This window comes from Schistocerca cancellata, chromosome 2 (genome assembly GCF_023864275.1).
Source record: "Schistocerca cancellata isolate TAMUIC-IGC-003103 chromosome 2, iqSchCanc2.1, whole genome shotgun sequence".
Lineage (NCBI taxonomy): Eukaryota > Metazoa > Arthropoda > Insecta > Orthoptera > Acrididae > Schistocerca > Schistocerca cancellata.
The window spans coordinates 1,057,721,690-1,057,744,139 of NC_064627.1; the positions used below are offsets into that span (position 1 = coordinate 1,057,721,690).

At 44.1% G+C, this 22,450-nt stretch overlaps 1 protein-coding gene across 1 annotated transcript in view; it reads left to right on the top strand.

Annotated features, from left to right (window-relative positions):
• The window catches only part of LOC126163053 (probable ubiquitin carboxyl-terminal hydrolase FAF-X), a 331,505-nt gene that overhangs the window by 15,901 nt on the left and 293,154 nt on the right, over window positions 1-22,450 (top strand). Inside the window, exons 3-4 of the mRNA XM_049919945.1 lie at window positions 13,974-14,301; window positions 15,798-16,023. Coding sequence (XP_049775902.1) covers window positions 13,974-14,301; window positions 15,798-16,023 — 554 coding nt within the window. The remainder of the gene's footprint in view (window positions 1-13,973; window positions 14,302-15,797; window positions 16,024-22,450) is intronic.

Here is a 22,450-nt window from a genome sequence, read left to right on the forward strand (position 1 = left end):
CCTCTTGGAAACCTGGTTCCCGGCAATGTGGACCCCTGCCCTCTGTGGCTGTAGGGGATATTAAAAGAACCGTAGTGACTACAATACAGTGTCAGGTGGAGTTTGTGTTTTGGTCCTGAACTCAGTATGCAGCGAACCTGTGCCCCTTCAAACGCCTCTTGAAGCTATGGCTGTCAGGATAAGGACAACACAGGAAATAACTGTGTGCGACGTATATCTTCCTCGAGATGGTGCAGTATCCCTGAACGCGTTGGCTGCACTGATTCATTAACTCCCTAAACCTTTCCTCCTTTTGGGAGATTTTAATGCCCATAACCCCTCGTGGGGTGTCACTGTGCTTGCTGTCCGAGGTAGAGATGTCGAGACTTTCCTGTTTAAGCTCGATCTCTTTTTTCTTAAATACTGGGGCCCCCACACATTTCAGTGTGGCTCATGGCACTTTCTCAGCCATGGATTTATCCCACTATAGCACAAGACATCTCCCATCTGTCAACTGGAGAGCCCACGATGACTTGGTGTGGTAGTGACCACTTTCCTATCTTCCTGTCCTCCCCCAGCACTATTCTCCTGAACGTCTACCAAGATGAGCTTTAAACAAGACACACTGGGAAGCTTTCATCTCTGCTGTCACCGTTGAATCTCCCCCACATGGTACAATAGATGTGGTAGTTGAGCGGGTCACTAGAACAATAGTTTCTGCGGCGGAAAACACGATCCCGTGTTCTTTAGGGTCGGTGAAAGTTGGTACCTTGGTGGTCGCAGGAAATCGCTGAGGCCTTTAAAGAGCGGCAGCGAGCTCTACAGCAACACAAGCGGCACTCTTCCCTAGAGCACTTAATAGCTTTTAAACAGCTCTGTGCCCGTGTTCGCTAGCTTATAAAAAGACGGAAACAGGAATGTTGGGAGGGGTACGTCTTGACCATTGGGTGCCATAAGTCACCTTCCCAAGTCTGGATGGAAATCAGATGTGCTTGCAAGTACCAGACCTCGACAGGCGTCACTGGCATTCCCATCAGTGGCGTGCTATCTACTGACGCAAACGCAGTTGCCGAGCACTTTGCCGAGTACTATGCTCGAGTCTCCATATCTTAGAAGTATCCCCCAGCATTTCGTACCCTTAAACGGCAGAAGGAAAGGAAAGCCCTCTCGTTCACCAAATGTCACAGTGAACCCTATAATGCTCCATTTACAGAGTGGGAGCTCCTCAGTGTCCTTGCACATTGCTCTGACACAGCTTCTGGGCTAGGTCGGGTCCACAGACATGTGATCAAACATCTCTTGTCCGGCCACAAGCGACATTGCCTAGTCATCTTCAAACGGATTTGGTGTGAAGGCGTCCTCCCATAACAATGGCTAGAGAGCACCATCATTCCAGTGCTCAAATCCGGCAAATACATGCTTGATGTGGATAGCTATCTTCCCATCAGCATCACCAACGTTCTTTGTAAGCTGTTAGAATGTATGGCAAGTCGACAGTTGTGTTTTGGTCCTGGAGTCATGGCCTACTGGCTTCATCCCAGGGCAGTTTCTGCCAGGGTCGCTCTACCACTGATAATCTAGTTTCCCTCAAGTCTGCCATCCGAACAGCCTTTTCCAGACGCCAACACCTGGTTGCTGTCATTTTTTATTTACAAAATGCTTAAGACATGACGTGGCGACATCCTATCCTTGCCACATTATATGAGTGGGGTCTCTGGGGGCCCACTCCAGATGTTTAACCAAATTTCCTAACGCTTCGTATTTTCCGTGTCCAAGTTGGTGCCTCCCATAGTTCCCCCCCCCCCCCCCCCACCCCCACCCCCACCCCCCACCCATATCCAGGAGAATGAAGTTCCGCAGGGTTCTGTATTGAGTTTATCTTTACTTTAGTGGCCATTAAGGGTGTAGCAGCAACTGTCGGGCCGTCCGTCTCACCTTCTCTGTGTGCAGACATCTGCATTTCGTGCTGCTCCTCCAGTACTGGTGTTGCTGAGCAGCGCCTACAGGGAGCCAACTACAAGGCGCAGTCATGAGCTCTTGCCCACAGCTTCCAGTTTTCAGCCGCGAGGTCGTGTGTCATGCACTTCTTTCAGTGTCATACCGTTCATCTGGAAACAGAACTTTACCTTAATGACGATCCACTCATTGTAGTGGAGACGTATCAATTCTTAGGACTGGTTTTCGACACCTGATTGACATGTCTTCCTCATCTTCATCAGCTGAAGCAGGATTGTTGACAGCACCTCAATGCCCTCCACTTCCTGAGCAACACCAACTGGGGTGCAGATCGCTCTACGCTGCTGCAGCTCTACAGAGCCCTTGTTCAATCCTGTCTTGACTATGGGAGTCTGTTTTACAGTTCGGTGGTACCCTCTGCGTTGCATTTACTCAATCCAGTGTACCACTGTGGCGTTCGACTGGCAACAGGAGGTTTTCGGATGAGTCCTGTGACCAGCCTGTTGGTGGAGGCCGGAGTCCCTCCATTGAAGGTTAGACATGTTCAACTGCTCGCCAGTTACATTGCACACATTCGTAATTCTCCTGAGCATCCGTATTATCACTTCCTTTTTCCACCCACGGCGGTTCATCTCCCGCATCGGCGTCCCAGGTCAGGGCAGGGCAGGGCAGGTGAGGGAGGTTTCTGTCATACCATCTAAGGGTGGGCATTTCACCTTCGCGTATGGTCCCTTCTGTCTGAACAGGAATCCTTCCCATTACCATCTCTCCTCGAGGTCAATTCACGTACACCTGCATGGTGTACACCTAGGCCGCAGATTCTTCTGGACCTTTCGCATGGCCCTAAGGTCTCCGTTAACCCTGTGACTCTCCGCTATCACTTCCTCTCGATTCTTGACATGTACCGGGACCATGTAGTGGTTTACACCAACGGCTCTATGGCTGATGGTCACATTGGCTTTTCGTATGCTCATGGAGGACATACTGAACAGCACTCCTTGCCAGATGGCAGCAGTGTTTTCACTTGCAGAGCTGGCAGCCGTTTCTCATGCTCTTGAGTGCATCTGCACATGCCCTGGCAAGTCGTTTCTCCTGTGTACTGACTCCTTGAGCAGCCTGCAAGCTATTGACCAGTGCTACCCCCGCCATCCTTTGGTAGCGACCATCCATGAGTCCGTCTGTGCCCTGGAATGGTCCAGTCGTTCCGTGGTGTCTGTTTGGACCCCAGGCCATGTCGAAATCCCAGGAAATGAACTTGCCGCAGGCTGTTCAAACAGGCTACACGGAAACCGCTTCTGGAGATGGGCATACCCGTAACTGACCTGCGATCATTATTTCGCCACAAGGTTTTTTTACCTTTGGGAGGTGGAATGGCATTATCTCAGTACACACAACAAACTGCGTGCCAGTAAGGACACTACGACTGTGTGGAAGTCCTCCATGGGGGCCTCTCACAGGGACTCTGTGATTCTCTGCCGGCTCCACATTGGCCATATGTGGCTAACACATGGCTACCTCCTCTGTCGCAAAGACCCACATAGGTGTCACTGTGGCTCACATATGACTGTCGTCCATATCTTGCTGGACTGCGCACTTTTAGCCCCTCTGTGGCAGACTTTTAACCTTCCCAGCACCCTACCTTCAGTGTTGGGTGATAGTGCCTCAATAGCAGATTTAGATGTACATTTTATTTGTGAGGAAGGTTTCTGTCATACCATCTTAGGGTGGGCATTTCACCTTCTCTCAAAGGCCACCACGCACACTCGATTTTAGCTCTGTCGCACTTTCTCTGCATTTGTCTGCCTTGGTGGTCGTCTCTTCCCTACATGTGTTCATCTCGCCTTGTCTTTTTGGGGTGGACATTTTAATGTGTGGCAGAGTGCCTGGCTCATCTTTTATTATTGTGATCAGCCAGACCAGACCATCTCCTCTATGGTTTTAATACCTTCTTCTACTTTTCCTTGTGGTGTATGTTTTCCCCATATTTTGTTCATTCCATTCTTTTTCTTTTTAAGTGTGGTGTTGGGTATTTTTTTACCTTGAGCCTTGCTTGCGTCAGAAAAAAGGGACTGATGTAGTTTGGTTTCTTTGCACCACCAACCAACCAACCTACCTCGTACCTCTCCTTTGCTCTGGCACCCCGTAGTTCCTTGGTGGCACAAGGCACGCCAGGACACAATACGCGAGCAGAGATGTGCTCTTCGCGTTTACCGCCATCATCATATGTTGGCCAACTGTATCCACTATAAGCAGTTACGTGCGCAATGCAGTTGCATCGTACGCCATAGCAAGAAGGCAAGTTGGAATTTCTTTGCCAGCTTATTTAATATCTTCACTCCCTCATCAGTTGTTTGGAGTTGAATCTGACGGATATCCGGCACATCCAGTTTTTCCTTGGCTTCCGGGCTAACTGTCGTGCAGGACTCCTTAATGGACCCAGTCACAATCTTGAACTCATTGGATTGACACTTTGCTGAGATTTCGAGCTCTTCTATTTACCCACCTGAGATTTCGAGCTCTTCTATTTACCCACCAGCCTTTCTCCCAAAGAAACCGGTAGCGGAAGAGCGACCTCTTGCTTTTTCCTATCAAATCGCGAAAACTATAATGCTGATTTTCCTTGTGGGAGCTCAGTTATGCACTCTTCTCCTCTTGCTTCGGGACCGGATAGTATTCACTTCCAAATGTTGCTGCATCCATCATACTCTAGTCTGTGCTATCTCCTTCGCCTTTATAATCAACTTTGAGTTGACAGTATCGTTCCCAGAAGATGGCGGGAAGCTATTGTCATTCCTGTTCCGAAACCTGGGGAGGACTAACATCTCCCCTCCAGCTATCACCCAATCTCTCTCGCAAGTAGTGTTTGTAAGGTTTTGGAGTGTATGGTAAATTGTTGTTTAGGCTAGTGGCTGGAGTCCCAAAACATTTTACAACTGCCCAATGCAGTTTCCGAAGGCATTGTTCTGCATTTGACCATCTTGTTACTCTCTCCACGTACATCATGAACAATTTTCTCAGAATATGCCAAACGTTGGCCATATTTTTTGATCTGGAGAGGGCATATGTTACCTGTTTGAGGACAGGCATCTTCTACACCCTGTTCTCTTGGGGCTTTCGAGGCCCGTTACCCCATTTCATCTGCAAATTTATGACAGAGCACACATTTAAGGTGTGGGTGAACACTAGCCTATCCCGTACTTTCTCCCAAGAAATTGGGGTTCCCCAGGGCTGTTTGCCATCGCCGTATATCCAATTATGGATTGTCTCCTTCCCGATGCCTTGGGCTCCCTCTTTGTAGCTGATTTTGCTGTCTATTACAGCAACGGACTAGCCTTCTTGAACGACATCTTCAAGGATGTCTCGATGGCCTCCACTCGTGGAGCATTGAAACCGGCTTCAGATTTTCTCCCAGTAAGACGATCTGTGTGAACTTTTGGCATCATACATAGTTTTATCCGCCTTCCCTACATCTAGGCCCTGTTGACCTTCGATTCTTGGACATTGCCGAATTCTTGGGACTTATGTTTGACAGGAAACTGTGATGGTCTTCCCATGTTTCGTATCTTTCGGCTCACTGTCTGTGATTCCTCAACACCCCTGCGGGTCTGGGTGTAAGAATAGGCCTGATGTATTCCTGCCTGTCATAAGCGGCGACTAAAAGGACTCTCTCACGTTTCGGCCTTTACGTGATGGTCCCCTGTAGGGTTTTACCTCCATTCTTCAAAATTTTTCTGAACTGCGAGCCAATTGTGGAAGGGTGCCTTATATAGTGCATCGTGTCCATCGTGCCTTGAGATCTGTAGCGTGCTTTCTCGTCGTCGCATTGCAGTCCCGCTCATTCTCCACGTCTTGTGTGAGAACACCTTCCTGGGCGCGTTTTCCACCGTGCACTATGCAGTGTCACTTTCTGCGCTGACAATGACCATGGAATTTTTTTGCACCTGATATCCAGCACAGTAGCCAGTCCGTTTTGGTGGGGCCGCCATGTACCCTGTTCGTTGTAGCCCCCTGACAACACAGGGATCACTCTGCTGAAGCCTGCGCTGTTAACTCCTCATGTATGCCAAGGAGTAGACGCCTGTAACCCTGCGGCATTGGGACTCCCAGCAATTGCAGGTGGCTTTTGCTGCAGCTGGGTGGCACCTGTGGGGAGTGCCCCTGGTCAGAGTGGGTGGCATCAGGGCAGATGACACACAATGAGGCGTACCACATCATTACTTGCTGATGATCAAACACCAGCAGTCCCGTAAGCGTTCAAAGTCTCGGTACAATGCAAGGAAGTAAAACTCTACATCATTCCCCTCCCTGGCCACACCATGGTAGGAACGCCAGGCTAAGGATGGCAGTGAACCTTATTCACCCCGGTACCTCATATGTACGAGAACTAATGGGGACTCCTTTGTTTCAATGGAGCCACAGTGTTTTGTAAACCATTTAGAGGACAAGTTTGGTGGATGTTTCCGGTATCATCACGCCCCTTAAGAGCTTAAATATGGTCCAGGGTATTATATGCCACAAGGACCTTCTTTTGCAGTCTGACAACGAGCTGCGCCCCAACTTAGAGCGATGAGGCGTTCATTTTGTCCGTCACGCCTTTCGGGTTCAGATGGATAATAAAGTTGCCACTAGTACCTTCACTTGGCCTTCAAGGGTGACACATTACCTGAGAAGGTCAAGGTGATGGCCTACTGCTGTGGTGTGAAGCCATATATCCCTCCGCCTATGCGGTGCTTTAAGTGCTGGAAGCTCGGCCGTATGTCTTCCCGCTGTACTTCCTGTGTCACATATCGAGATTGTGGACGCCCTTCACATCCCAATACTCCATATGCCATGCCTCCCATGTAAACTGTGGAGATCATCATTCCCCTTGCTGACCAGCCTGCAGGATTTTACAGCGCGAAAGGAAAATCATGGAATACAAGACCCTGGACTGACTGACCTACACTGAGGCTAAAACGAAATTTGAGCATCTACATCATGTGGCTATGAGAACAGTTGTAGCCCCCATCCATTCTGCAAATTTTGGTCGGCTCTCTGAGCCGGAAGACTACACCTGCCCCCATAATGGGGGGGGGGGGGGGGACTCCCCTCCCTGTTGCTCCCACACCACCTACCTTGGGAGCACCCCCACCCCCTCCCAATCATCGTGGACACCAGTTCCCACTTCTCAGCCAGAGAAGCGTAAGTCTTCTTCGGAACCACTCGCTAGGAAGGGCTCCCTTGGGTCACTTCACCGGCCGCTGTGGCCGAGCAGTTCTAGGCACTTCAGTCTGGAACCACACTGCTGTTATGGTCACAGGTTCGAATCCCGCCTCGGACGTGTGTGTGATGTCCTTAGGTTAGTTAGGTTTAAGTAGTTGTAAGTCTAGGGGACTGATGACCTCAGATGTTAAGTACCATAGTGCTTAGAGCCATGTGAAACATTTTGAACCTTGGGTCACTCCCTTCCCAGGTTTCTGCTAGTGGGAAAGATGACTCCCGCCAGTGGGTGAAGTGCCCAAAAGTAGCTGGTCGTAGGGCTTCACGATCATCCTCAGTTCCAGAGACTGAATCATTTAATGCCTCTCAGCAAGAGAAATCCAAAAAGAAGACCCCCAAGACCAAGGGACTTGCAGTGGCAGTCACACCACCGCTATCTACAAGCTTTGCTTCTGAGGATGAGGTGGAGATTGACAGTGGCCCATCTTCTGGTGCACTGTCCCACTTGACTACCCAGCGATGGAATCGTGGGTTACCAGACTCGTTGCTGCTAATTTTATCTGAGAACGCCTCATTGGCTGATTTAGTTTTACGTTTTATTCATGAGGGTGGGTTTTATCATTTGATGTAAGTTTTAGAGCATGTGCTTTGTCCTTCTGTGTCCACCCTAGTGTGTTGCAGAGTGGCTGGCTTCTTCTTTTTATTCTCATGGTCAGACAGTCGTTGTCATCTGCTTTGTTGTTTTACTCTCTTCATCCCATTTTTTGCATTTACACGTTTTTTGCCTTTCATCATTCTTGTGATTTTTCCTCTCGTTTCATTTTGTGTTGTCAGTCTCGTTTCTTTTATCCTCACACTTGTGGCATTTTTTTATTCGGAACAAGGGACTGATGACCTCGTAGTTTGGTCCTTACCCCTCTTTTAATCCAACCGACCTCTGTATTCTAAGTGATACCTCCTGGGCAACAGCTGCCCTTCTGAGTCATTATGCTAGTCACCTGTCTTCTATGCCTGCTCATCTGATCATGTCTTTTTTCTTCTTCAATGCCTCCTTGGATTTAGGGTATGCAGGCAGCCCTTCCTCTCTACTACCATTGGGAGTCTGCTTCCATCAACTGCTACATTCACTTTCCTTCCAGTTCCCTAAAACTTTCTTGACAAATGGGGGTACGATGCCACCTTGGCTTCGCCCCCAGACCTTTCCCAAGGATAGTAACCCCCCCTCCCTCCCCCCATAGTTTATCGTTGGGCATTTGCTGCTCTATGCGCACAGATGGAGGATGCCACATTTATTTACACTGACGGCTCCTTTGGTGTCGGGAGTGCCTATATTATTGACGACACCCCTATTTGATTTCGGCTTCCCAACCAGTGTTCCGTATTTACTGCGGAGCTTTATGCTGTTCTCCACGCTGTCCCATACATCCGTTGCCATCAGCAGATACAGTATATTATATGTTTGGATTTGCCCAGCTCTCTTCTCAACCTCCTAGCTCTTCATCCCATCTACTTTCTGGTCCACCATATTCAGGACTGGATTTACAAGCTCCACTTGGGGCATCTCTGTGGCATTCCTCTGGATCCCAGGGCATTCTGGTATACGTGGAAATGAGGCAGCCGATATAGTGCCAAAGGCTGCTGTCTCTTCCTCATCATGCTGTTTGCATGGTTCCCTGTTTCGATCTACAGAGTGTTTTATGCCGTCGTGTTGTTCTTTTATGGCACACACAGTGGTCTGCACTTCAGGATAATAAATTATGGGACATAAAAACTTTTCCGTCTGTTTGGACCTCTTCCTCCCAGCCTCGTCGTCGGGAGGAGGTAATTTTAACTAGACCTCGGATTGGGAATTGTCTTTTTAGCCATCGACATCTTTTAAATGGCAATCCTCCCACACTTTGTCCCCACTGCTCTCAATTGTGGACAGCAAGACACCTTTCACTTCAGTGCCCCTATTTTAATCTGCTACACGCCTTTTTACAGCTGTCGCCTGATAAATCTTCCCATTTAGCAGATGACGCGCTCAGCCAATCGCGTCTTTGAGTTTATAAGTGTTAGTGAGATGACATCAGTCAGTTGAAGCTCTCTTCTGTTTTTAGTTTCCCTCCTCCTTGAGTTTCACTCCATTGCTGCTGATTTAAATTTCTAATTTATGTTTTTACCCATACCTAAGCCACAGAATGGGTGCTTATGACCATAGCTGTTTTGTGCCCTAAAACCATTATCTAAAAAAAGAAAAACAAGAAGAAGAACCCAACCACTTCCTGCACAGGCTCTCCAAAATCTCCACACCTGTACCTCTCGAGTCCCTACTTGTAACTGTAGACGTAACCTCCTTATACATCAACATCCCTTATGCCCATGGCCTTGCTGCGATTGAACCATGACCTCTCCCAACGCCCTGTAGTTCCAAACCTACCACTTCATTCCTTGTACACCTAGCCAACTACATCCTAACCCCCACCCAGTATGCTGAAGGCCAAAAAAGGTCTTCGCAGACAGGTAATAATCCCCCCCCCCTTCCCCGACCTTATACACAAACAGATCACCCATGCAATATCCCCCCCCCTGCCCTCCCACCACACACACACACACACACACACACACACACACACACACACTCATCCCAAGAACCAACCACAAAGAAGTGCCCCCCTTGTCACCCAATACCACCCAGGACTCGAATGACTGAACCACATCTTTCATCAGGGCATTGATTATCTATCATCATGCCCTGAAATGTGGGACATCATACCCAAGATACTTCCATCCCATCCCAAAGTGGTGTTCAACTGTCCACCCAACCTCCACAACATGCTAGTCCATCCCTAAGCCACTCCCACCGCCAATCCCCTGCAACAGGGTTCATACCCTTGCGGAGACCTGCCACATCCACCCACCTAGCACCATCTACTCCAGTCACATCACAGGCTTATCCTATCCCATCAGGGGCTGGGCCACCTGTGAAAGCAGCCATGATATATACCAGCTCTGCTGCAACCATTGCACAGTGTTTTACATTGTTATGACAACCAACCAGCTGTCAACCAGAAAGAATGGCCACCGTCAAACTGTTGCCAAAAACGAGGTGAACCACCCATTGGCACAACACGCAGCAGAGCACAACAAACAAGATTTAAATGGCTGCTTCACAACCTGTGTCATCTAGATCCTACCCTCCAGCAGCAGCAGCAGCAGCAGCAGCACCTTTTCTGAGCTGTGCAGGTGGAAGCTATCCTTACAACACATCCTTCGCTTCCGTATCTCCCTGGCCTAAACCTAAGGTAAATATGTCAGTTGTGTGCTGCCATCTCATTCCCTAGTCTGTGAAACCAAGTGCTCAGCAATCTGCTACCAGCCCCCTCTTAACAGCACCCCTAGCTAGCCCACAGATGGCTCCCCACTTTTCCATGAGCTGCTATAGGCTCCCCCCAACCCCCTCTCTGCCTCCCGCCACCCACTTCACTCCATCCCACACCCCACCCCACACTGCACCCACACCTCACCCAGTACACTCATTGTTGGCCAAGAAATAGCTTGCAGTCGAATGAGCCTAATGTAGAGAGATAGGTGTGTGTGTGTGGGGGGGGGGGGGGGGGGGCACATGTTCCTTCTATAGCTTGAAAAAGGAATTCCATCCCAAAAGCTAGCAAAGTAAAGCTCTGTATCTTTTGTGTGTGTGTATCTGTCGAAGATGCAGCGCTTCTGCGTTTAGGTATCCCAGACTAAATTAAACCTAAAGTTCAGCATTATTCTTCTTTGGGTCTAAGAACCATGCACCAATTTCAATGCTTCTTCCTTTCTTCTCCTTCCAGTATTCTTTCATCTTCTGTGTATCCTTTCTCTCTCTTCGGGGTATTTTGGCTCTGTCTTCTCCCTTCTGCCTTGGAATCCTTCCATTTTTAACACTTTCTTCTTCAAACTCTCTTTCTGTTGTTTCTTTCCAAATCTTTCCTAACTTCTTGAATTCATGTTACTGTTGACTTCTAGATCCAAAGATATTTAAAAAGCTGTCTGGTTAACCTCTTGCTGTTCATTCTGTTTACATGTCCAAAAACAAAACAAAAGTAGCAGTCGCCTCTTCTGTTGCATTTCGGTTATGTTTTCTGTGTTGCAATATACTTCATTACTTTTTAATTTCCATACTTCTGTATTTTTTAGCAGACATAGTATTTTTCGTATGATTTTTCTTTCTAGAAGTTTAAAGTTTGTGTAGTTTTTAATTCAGTACTAAACATTCACTTGCATAAAGACATTCTGGTATACTACAGTGTTGTAGTGTTGTATTTTCAAATTTTTAGACAGAGACCTTTTGTTGTAAATGCTGTATACATTTTATAGACTCTTTCCTCTACAGCAAATTTTTTGAAGCCATTTTCTTGTTTCATTTCTCCCAAATATTTAAATTTATTAGCACTGTTCATCTGTCCAGTACCTGTTACTAGGATTTCTGTTGCTTATTTTAATGTTTGTTGGCTATTTCTTCTAAGGGATTGATTTGTATTCCTGCATTTTTTAGGCTTTCTGAAAGAATGGCGAAATCGTCCACAAATGCTAGACAGTGAATTTCAGTACATTTGTTGTTAGTCCCCCGTCTTATTGGTGATAGCTTATGTTCTTTTTCTTTCCATTCTCTTACCATTTTCTCTAGGACACAGTTGAAGACAAGTGGAAACAGTCACCCACCATGCCTTACAACTGTTTTTATTTTGAATGTCTCAGATATTTCACCTCGAAACCATTCTTTTGATATGGTGTCTGTGAGCGTTTCGCGAAATTGTTTACTAGTTTAGATTTAATGCCAAATGCTTGTCAGATCACTTTATCTAGTATTTCCCTATCAACCGCATCAAATGCCAAAGCATCATCTAATGGTTTACATAGCCATTTTACATTCTTATATAAAAGGTTAAATTTATATAAAAAATATATAGTATAAAACAAATATAATAAACTGAGACAAAAAAAGATGCTCTACTAAGCAATTATCCAAATGGGACAGAAATGGGTAGAGGTGATATATGTGCACAGACAAACAAATCAGAATAGCTGGATTAATTATTCAAGAGAAAGAGCTTTGAAATTGAGCAAGTCAGCAATGTGTTGGTCTACCTCTGGCAAGCAGTTGATTGGCATTGATTGATAGTTGTTGGACATCCTCCAGAGGGGTATTGTGCCAATTTTGTCCAGTTGGTGCATTAATTGTCAAAATCCCTAAACTGTTGGAGGACCTTAACTGTAATGCTCCAAACTTTCTCAAATGGGGAGAGATGTGTTTACTTTGCTGACCAAGGTAAAGTTTGGTGAGCACGAAGACAAGAAGTAGGAACTCTTGCCATCTGTGAGGGCATTCATTATCTTGCTGAAATGTAAGCCCAGTATCATCGAAGTACCGCTGTGCTGTAAGGGTGCTGCGGATGACAACCAAAGGGGTCCTGCTGTGAAAGAAATGGTTCCCCAGATCAACATTCCTTGTTGTTGGGCAGTATGGTGGGCCACAGTCAGGTTGATATCTCACTGCCATCCTGGGCACCTCCAGACATGTCTTTGTTCTGGAATTTTATTGACTGGAGTAGAATTGTTTTTAATAATGAGTCCCACTTCAAACGGACCCCCGATAACTAGCAAAGACAAGTCTGAAGATGATGCAGGGAGCATTGATTTTGTCAGACAAAGGAGCACATTGGCTTCAGAAATGGATATGGTACAGTAGACTGTTTGCAAGTCATGATGAAATTATAGAACACAGCAATGAGTATGAATTACCACTTTGTGTGGTACTCAAATTTTGAGAAAGTATTTGTCTCTGAAAACTGAGAGCCACTCAGTGATCAGGGGAGAGAAGCTTGTTGAAAATGGAAAATGGCAAGCAGAGACAGAGAAAACAAATATGCAGGGAACAGACTGGTGTGGACATGGTCATGTCTCTTGGAATCAAAGGTCTGCCTCGGTACAGCTATGACATTAGGAAACTTGGATGTATACAGGTGAAGACCATAGAGGCTGGAGTAGATCTCGAGGCAGCAGTGGATGTCTTGCGGCTGGTGGTTGTCCACATATGACTGGCCATAAGATAAGAATCTCGGGCACTATATGGTGTGTTTTGAGGTCTCTCTCCATACACACACAGAGTTTATGGGAGAGTGATACATGTGCACATCTGTGTGAATTTTATGTCTTTCATGTAGACATTTTCTAAGAAAAAACATTTAGGGGTTGCAGAATATTTTAAAATTCTGTGCGGAATAATGACTATTGGAATTTTCTAAGGGGGCCGTTATATGTAATGTCTACAGTGAAGATTTTTAGTCATTTCTAAGAGACTTAGATGTGAGATAGCATAGCAGAGCCTGATTTTCCTGAATCAGTTGTCTTTATGTTAAAAATGTTACGGCCTTTCTTAACTTCCATGTTCTACTTCTGCTTCGTAAGGTAGTATGTCACCAGCCACTGGAGGCTTGGTGAACCAAATAATTGATGCAAGGAGTAATCACTGTGGAGACCTAATGGCTCTCAGTCTGGACAGTACAGGAGTTGGTTGTGTGTAGTTATGATTTGAACAATGTCACTTGTACGAAATGTGGTTTGGTAACTGATATTACTGTTTGTGTGCTTATATAATGGAGTTTGACAGTTAATTTGGATAAAGTTGCTACTGTGTGTTTTTCTCGTTATAATGTCTTGGAATAACCTTCTTCTTTAATCATAGACAGAATGATGATGAAATTATTAAGAGTAAATCCTTCCCTCCCTGTGTGTGTGTGTGTGTGTGTGTGTGTGTGTGTGTGTGTGTGTGTGTGTGTGTGTGGAAAGATCTTAATGAATTTAAATTGTTGCAGCAGCCACAGATTGTTCCTCCTGTCAGCATGGGTACTATGCAGTTGTCTCCTGAAACTGGTGTGGTGGGAAGCAATGACTCTTTGCCATTAGAGCAGCAACAGCCTCCACCACTTCCATCACCTCAGCAAATCTTACCGCAGCATCAAATACAGCTCCCTGCGGAACTAATAGCTTCTGAAGATGGAAGCATTCCAGAGCCTGATTTTCCTCATGCTAAGCTGGCAATGCTTGAAGAAAAGATATCCAGCCCACGTTGGGTAGTTCCTGTGTTGCCTGAACAAGAATTGGAGGTGCTATTGAATGCATCAATAGATCTGTGCAGAAAAGGTGAGTTACTAGACTTAAAAGCAAAGCTTCACATTCAAAGTACAGCTATAAAATGAATGAATATAGTTGTTTTGCTGCTGAATTTTTGCTGTGACATTTGTGGGGAATTGTGAGCCAGAAGAAAATGGTGGTCTTGTTTCAGTAAATTTGGTGATAACTGCTGCATACATACAAGGAAGGTGGGATAGAACAATTACAGGATTTAAACAATTTGAGGCGTAAGAATTTACAGCTTATAGTATGAATTTGTAAACATGTTGTGTGAACTGGAAGCCTATAATTAATTTTTAATGGGGTTAATCATATCTTTGACAAGGAATTTTAACAGTAATATAACCAGACATGTTTAGTAGTGCTTACAGGCACTCGTAACAGCATGTTGATTCAGGAACCTAGTATTTCCAAACATAAGTGCACACATACCATTTATCACCTGTAGTGAAGCTACAAAATAGCAGAACATTGTTATGGAGACTGCTGCCTTGGTTGTAAATAATGTACTCTGTACATACTCCTCACAATCTCAATGTCGGTCTTTCACAGAGAAGTTGACTCAGCTGGGATGTAACAATTTGCATGCAGGATTTGTTGCACATCCACATATAATTTTATATCATTTCTGTTAAAGGTAAGCGTCATTGAGCAGTATTGCTCAGATATGTAGCTTTGGGTCTTGCTGCTCACTGGACCTAAAGGTAATAAATAAAAATTGTAAATACCACAGTTTAAGGAGTGACTCAGGTTTCCATTGTGAAACGTATGATGAAAAGCTGGCAATTGCTGTGCTGATTGTTAGTATTCATCTTTTGTGTGCCTTTCTGTAATGTTAGTTTCAGCCACTCCAACACCTTCTCTGTTGCTACAAAGGCTTTGGTCACTTCTAATCTTGATCACACTTGTGTAGGATGCAACATCATTGGTACGTGTTCCAACAGTGCGGGGCTGTGCCACTAACAATTGTGCGTGTCTGCAGAAGCATCCCACTGCAATATTCTATTCTTGAAAATACAAATATGAACAGAAATTTGACTTTGTTTTCTGTATATAGTGGTTTGGGTATCACTCACCTTCATCTACTTTCAGCCATGTGTGAAACATACCATTTAATAAGGTGCCTTCTTTATTGACGTCTCTATTCAACAGAAACCTAAGTGTCATTGATGGCTAGATAATTTTTCTGAAAAGAATGCAGGTCACAGGTTGATTTCTCATTCATACACTGTGATTTGCAGTTTGCCATTAAAATATAATACCTCTTAAAAATACTGATAAAAAATGGTGAATAAGATTAGTCGCAGATTGACATTTGAAGGTCACTGAATCCTTATTGGAAGAGAATAAAGTGATATTCGTACAAACTGAAGCTTGATTCAGATTAAATGATACCTGTGATATGTAATAATTCTTGCTTGTAATGCTATAAGGGATGTACAACTGATTTTGTCTGTGTGTATTACAGTATCAACAAAAATTTTGATACTATTTTTCTTCTGCAGGTTTAGATGTACATAGTGAAGCATGCCAGCGGTTTTTCCGTGAAGGTTTGACTGTCTCTTTCACAAAGATATTGACAGATGAGGCAGTAAATAGTTGGAAGTTCAATATTCATCATTGTATTTATCAGAACTGTGAACGTTTGGTGGAACTGTGTGTTGTAAAACTCTCACAGGACTGGTTTCCATTACTGGATCTTCTGGCGATGGTATTTAACCCAAACAATAAGTAAGTATAAATGTCAATCTTTGGTTTATCACCCATCGTTAAATAATCTATTTGTGTTAGCCATAGGAGTTTTTCATACAGCTGATGAGAAGGAAAAGGTCAGAAATATTTCTGTGTTGGAAAAGTTTTGCAGTTTAAGTTGTCATTAAAAGATATGTGTCTCTCCACTTCCCCAGCTCCTCCGTATTCACCCGTTTCCTTCGTGGCAACTTTTTTCCCACCTCACAAGTTTAGCACGATATTCTTATCCATTTCCCACTGACCCCCTCAGGGTTGCTGAAACTAGAGTATTTCCTGTCCCCATTTTCAGCACAATAACCTGGTTTTCACATTCTGGTGTCCAATTTGCCATCAGTAGTCAGACTGTCAGACCCAGCCAAATCAGACTAAACTCTACCAATCATTTACCTTCCCTACTACTGTGCTTCCGTGCTTGTTCCATTTTGTATTGATTTGCAGTGTTATGTTTAGATATTTAATTGTCGTAGCTGTGTCAACCAGCACACTACCCATGCAGTATTTGAACAGTAAAAGTTTTTTTTTTTTCCCACTCGTCTGATTGACACATTCCCATACTCCACAGAATCGTCAGCAAACAGCCTCAGATGGCTGCTCAACCTGCCCATCAGATCGTTCGTGTATGTAGAGAATAAGAGCAGTCCTATCACACTTCCCTTGGGTATTCTTGACAATATCCTTGTCTCTGACGAACAATCGCGATAGAGGATAACTTATTGGGTTCTATTACTTAGTGTCATCAGGCCACTTTAATATATGAGAACACAGTCGTTACACTTGAACCTTCGTTAACAATCTGTTATGGGTTACCATGTCAAACGCGTTCCAGAAATCTAGCAATATGGAATTTGCCTCAGGGTTGTAAGATGATATGTGATAAAAGGATAAGCTGAGTTTTGCACAAGTGATGCTTTTTAATTCGTGCTGATATGTGGACAGAAGCTTTTCTGTTTCAGAATATGTTCTAGAATTCTGCAGCAAATAGATTTTAGGGGTATCAGTCCAGTTGCTTCGGACTTCGCACTGACAGAGATTCACGATAAATGTGAGCTAAGGAAGGGCCCAATGCTGTAGAGTGCTCCCTGTAAAACCAAATTGGGAATTTATCTTTTCCTGGCATCTTAACCCTAGGACGCCCAAGCCTTTTTTTCTAACTTGGATGCCTAAGGGGGGGGGGGGGTTTCGGAGAGCCCACAGGTATTAAATAAGTTTACTGACGAAAAATTACAACTATCAAAATGGTTTATGTATTTTAACTAAGGCATCGGTTTATAAATGTTGTTAATTGTTATAAATATTGGATTGAGTGAATAAAAATTGACATATTACAAAACAAAATACAGATGTGTTCATATACAATAGACTACTCTTGAGTCCGCAACTTCAAGGCAAGAGACACACTTCACAATTTTTTCTGAATGTGTGTTACACACATGTTTATGACACTGTCCACAATACTGTTTTGGTTTACTTAGATTGTTGTACTTCTGCTTCTTTGTTTTAGCTTCTCTTACACAAATATGTTGTACCCATAAGTTTATTTATGTTTTCTTTCAAAGCAGGAATTTTCTATAAAATATATTGACACTAACGTTTCATAAAATAGCCAACAAACAATAACTCAAAGGGAATATGTAGTATGAAAGTTACTTGGGCAAAAGCAGGGGAAATCAAAAATTGTGGGTTCAACAACCCCCCCCCCCCCCCCCCTAGGCATCCTAGGGTTAATTGTTTTCAACTCTTGCAGTTGGTTCTCTATGCCAGGGGAGCCTATATGTCATCCACACAGGAGTCTGTGCAATGGTCAAATGATGGTATGCTTGTGCTATCCTCTTTTGTGAAAAATTTTTTAAACCTGAAATTTAAAACTTCTGCTTTCCGTTTGCTGCCTTCTATTGTCTCACCAGACTGATCAGTGAGTGACTAGATAGAAACCTTATACTTGCTTAGTGATTTTACGTAGGAACAGAATTTTGTCAGGTTTCGGCAAGATCTTTTGTTAAGGCACGAAGGTGGAAGTAGTTGTATGCTTTGCACATTGGTCTTTTTACAGATGTGTCAATTTCTACCAGTATTTGCCTGTTTCCTTTGGTGCATTCTTTTTTTAACTGAGAGTGCAACAGTTTCTGCTTTCTCAGCATTTTCTAAATTTTGTTATTAAACCACAGTGGTCCTTTTTCACCCTTAATCCACTTACTTGGCTCATACTTCAGCAGAGTGTGATTTACAGTCAGTCGAAACATTGCTCATAATTCCTCTGTCATATTGGAACTAAATGAGGTCTTTTCATTGTCAAAGTGGGATGCTAGCAACTCCTTATCCACTGTTTCTATCAAAACTACTCTCCTAGCACTCTTATTGGATTTATTGACTTCAGGAACATTTGTCACTATAAAAGCATCGACAGACACTGTCGATAAGGTCAGGCCTGTTCAGGCGTCTACAAGGTCTAAAATATTTCCACTGTGTGCAGGTTGTGTAACTAGTAGTTCAAGGCAGCCTTCAGAAAATATGTTCAAAAGTAGTGTGTGTCAGTACCAGCTGCAGTGAATCCATAAATGTCCCAGTCTATATTCGGCAGGTTAAAATCGCCTTCAAGTAATACTGCACGATCTGGATACTTCCACATTTTCACTTTCTTTGAATGATTCTATAAATGTTATGGTGGAATTGGGGGGGGCGGGGGAGTGTAAAAAGTTCAACAATTAACTTGAGTTCAGAGACATGCTACTCGTGTCCAGATAACTTCAGTCAGACTCAATTTTGACCTCAATATACCAATATTTTTGTCAACAGCAATGAACACACTACCTCCTATAGCATCTAATCTGTCTTTTCAATATACATTCTTTGACTCGCTAAATATTTCGGACCTTTCTACTTTGGGTTTGAACCTGTTCTCTGTTCTGATAATAATTTGAGTGCAACAACTTTCCTGGAGGGCAGTAAATTCATGAACTTACTTATGAGCCCTTTGACAACTTACTGTTAAAATTTTGACAGTTGAGATGTCTTTACTTTCTGTGCGGTCTGACTTTGCCCCCTGTTCATTGGCAAGCATTCATCAGAGGACATCCTCCATTGTGTAGTGCACCCCTGACCTATCAAGAGGAATCCTACAATTCTCCACCCCATAACACAGGTCCAGAAATCTGTAGCCAAGACTGTCACAGAACTGATGGAGTGTTTGGTTGAGACCCTTCACTCCGCTCCAAATCAAGTGACCTCAATCAACTCTGGTAATGGTGCTGTAGATTCTGAACTCTGCTTGGGCCCCATGAGCAGGGATAACAGTCTTCGTCACTTACCCCTGTCACCCATCCAAACTGAGGATGACCTCAGGACCCAAGCGACATTCGTCATTGGTTGATGTGAGCCACAATTTGCAGACAACTGCAGGCAGGGCCTGCTCCTCATGTTGGATGATGCCCCTCGAGCTGAGATACGTTGCATTTCTTTCCAGTTGTGGACACTTCATTTCCGTAAGGGGCTCCAAATGCACCAACATTGGAGCTTCTGATAACTAGTGAACTCATATATCTGTGTGCCTGGTGGTACTCTACTCTCTAATGAAAGAGCAGCCACCAGTCCATGGTTGAGGCCAGCTGGTGAGTCTCCGTGGCTCCCCCACTCCCCCACCTTGAACGACACGAGTGAATTACAAACCCACGGTGGTGAGAATGGATCCTCCCCATGTCAGATACACTGCAAGATGCCTCTGTGGCACATCCCATGGACAAAACAGGTGAAACCCAAGGCGCCAATATTAAGCACCAAATTCTCTGCCACCACTACACCCTGAGGCAACAGCCTGAAAATGGCTGACTGCAGCCAAAAGCATCTTCAGCCGCTCACCAACTGTGACCAGCTCCTCCTGCATCTGCAAACAGCAGGCACACGTCTTATTCATCCTAATATTATTAACTGAAGAATTGACTGCAAACTCTCACAGGGAAAGCTAACTATGTAATTTTATACGTGAACTGTCTCGTCAAGGCATCACTATAGAAAAGCAAACGTGACATGACAAGAACAAAGTGTGCCTTGTGCTTGTGCTGTCCAGTGCTGAGGCACCTACTACCACTGAACAGTTTCCAGTAGCTCGTTTATATAAATGGGGCAGGGAGTTTGGAGGGGTATTGTACTTTTCAGCCCCGGAAAATACACAGTGATTATTTCTGGAAAAATTGATTTGTGCCAGAACTTAGATATTGCTTCTTGCAGACATGAAGTTATTTGAGCACGTCCCCGAGCAACAACACAGACATTCAGTGTCAAGTTTTTCCTTTTAATATTTTTGTGCAAAGAAACAATTTTTTTCCTTTCCAGAATACAATCACTGGGTGAGTGGATATGACAAGGGACAGTGTCTTATCCTGCTACAGTCGATATTCTACAGTTAAATTAAGTCAAGGAACCAAAGTAAATTGTTTTGGTAAATGTGGGGGGTTAATGTTTTTGGATAGTATAGCTGTTGATGTAGAGTTGCCAAATCATTACATTCGCTGTAGCTGGTCTATCCTCTGTGGCAACCTATGACAGTTGATTGAGAGTTGTGTCGCCAACTTATCCACAGCAGTTCACTCTAGTGGGTGCAATTTTTCGTCAAATTTAAGTAGTCTGGAAGCTCTCATGACAGTGAGAACTGTAAAATCTAGTGACTGTACAGTGTTGAAGGTGGAGAAACCTACAATTTGCTCAGTTTTCAGTATTTGTCTTCATCTTGAATTACTTATATGCAGCATAGATGTGCCCTATTTCCCCTACTATGACAAGGGCTTTTTTTCCCCAAATTCGTTCTCTGAAAAATAAAAAGTTACCTTATATTAGCAGATTAAACCTTGATTGTTAAGGCAAATGTTTGAGTCGTGTAATAGCTTAATTAAGGGGTCATCTTACATTCACAGATGAACATGTGGTAGTTGAGATTATGCCACAGTTTATTTTGACAATTGCAGAACAACAGTAGGGGGCTTGGTAGCAATTTGGCCACGCACTAGCATGAACAAGAAGAAGTGTTTGGACAGGGATTGGAGAGCAATTTATTGTCATGCTACCAGCTATGGGAATGCATCCTTTGTCTGTTGCATCTACTTTGCTTAAAATTATTTTTCCCCGAAACAAAATATAATAAGAATTGAACTGGCACTACAAATGGACAGGTACTAAAGAATAGTATAAATTTCTACACTAAAGAAATTAATTTTATAAGAGGCAGTCAGGTGAAAACTGGACATCCACCACAATGGAATAGTGGAATGGTTCCATGCGAAACTAATCACCAAGCTTGTTAAGACATTTATTCCACTGGGAGATAAGACTGTAGAGTCCTGTTGGATAGAACACAGTCGGCCACTGATAGATCCACACATGTACTCACTCTTGCACTTCCTCGTTAGACTGAAACTGATGTCCATGTACGTCTTTCTTTAGGTCACCAAAGACAAGAAAATCGCACAGTGAAACATCCGGACTTACGGAGGAGTCAGTTTTCCAACAAAATCATTGAAGCGTGATCATCGAACTGTTGGCAGTGTGACGTGTGGACATTATCGTGCACAGCATGCTTCCGCTGCTTGGCGAGTTCTTGGAGCATGGAACCACAATCAGTGCATAGTGCTATGAAGACACTTTGCAGAAAGTGCTACTTGCAATAAAGTAAAATCAGCAGGAATACTGTCAGATGGAATCATCCTGTTGTATAATGGTACCTGCCCCCACACTACCAATTGGACAAACGTGTGCTTCAGTTATTTTATTGGGAAACACTGCAAAATTCTCCGTACAGCCCAGGTCTTTCAGTGTATGATTTCACATATTTTAACAACCTGAAGAATGGTGTATGGACATCAGTTTGTCAGGCGAGGAAGTGCAATAGCGGATGATATTGTAGATCCATCAGCACCAACCACGTTCTACATAACAGGAATTGATCGTCTCATCTCCCAGAGGGATAAATGTCTTAACACGTTTGGTGATTAATTTTTGAATGGCACCATTCCATGCTCCCATTGTGGCAGGTGTTTGGTTTTCATTTGGCTGCTCCTCATACCATAAATACATTCCCACAGAACACTCGAAAAGCAAAACAACAAATGAGACAAGAAATTCAGCTACAGTACTAAGATCGCTTTTGGTCCACAGCACTGTTGACGTTAAAACCTGGCAACAACTCATGAACCAAGTTAATCTGAATTGTTTGGTTTTCTGCTGTGTCAGCACTAGGGAGCCAAGAAGATAATATTTGTTCTTATTCAGTTTTATTGTCAGTGCTGTAAGAACAGTAAATTCTAGTGATCAGTAATGGATGCAAAACCCAGCTGTGATCTCTTGAGAAATACGTATGTAAAAGTTCACGCTCCGTAAGTGGTTCACACACACACACACACACACACACACACACACACAC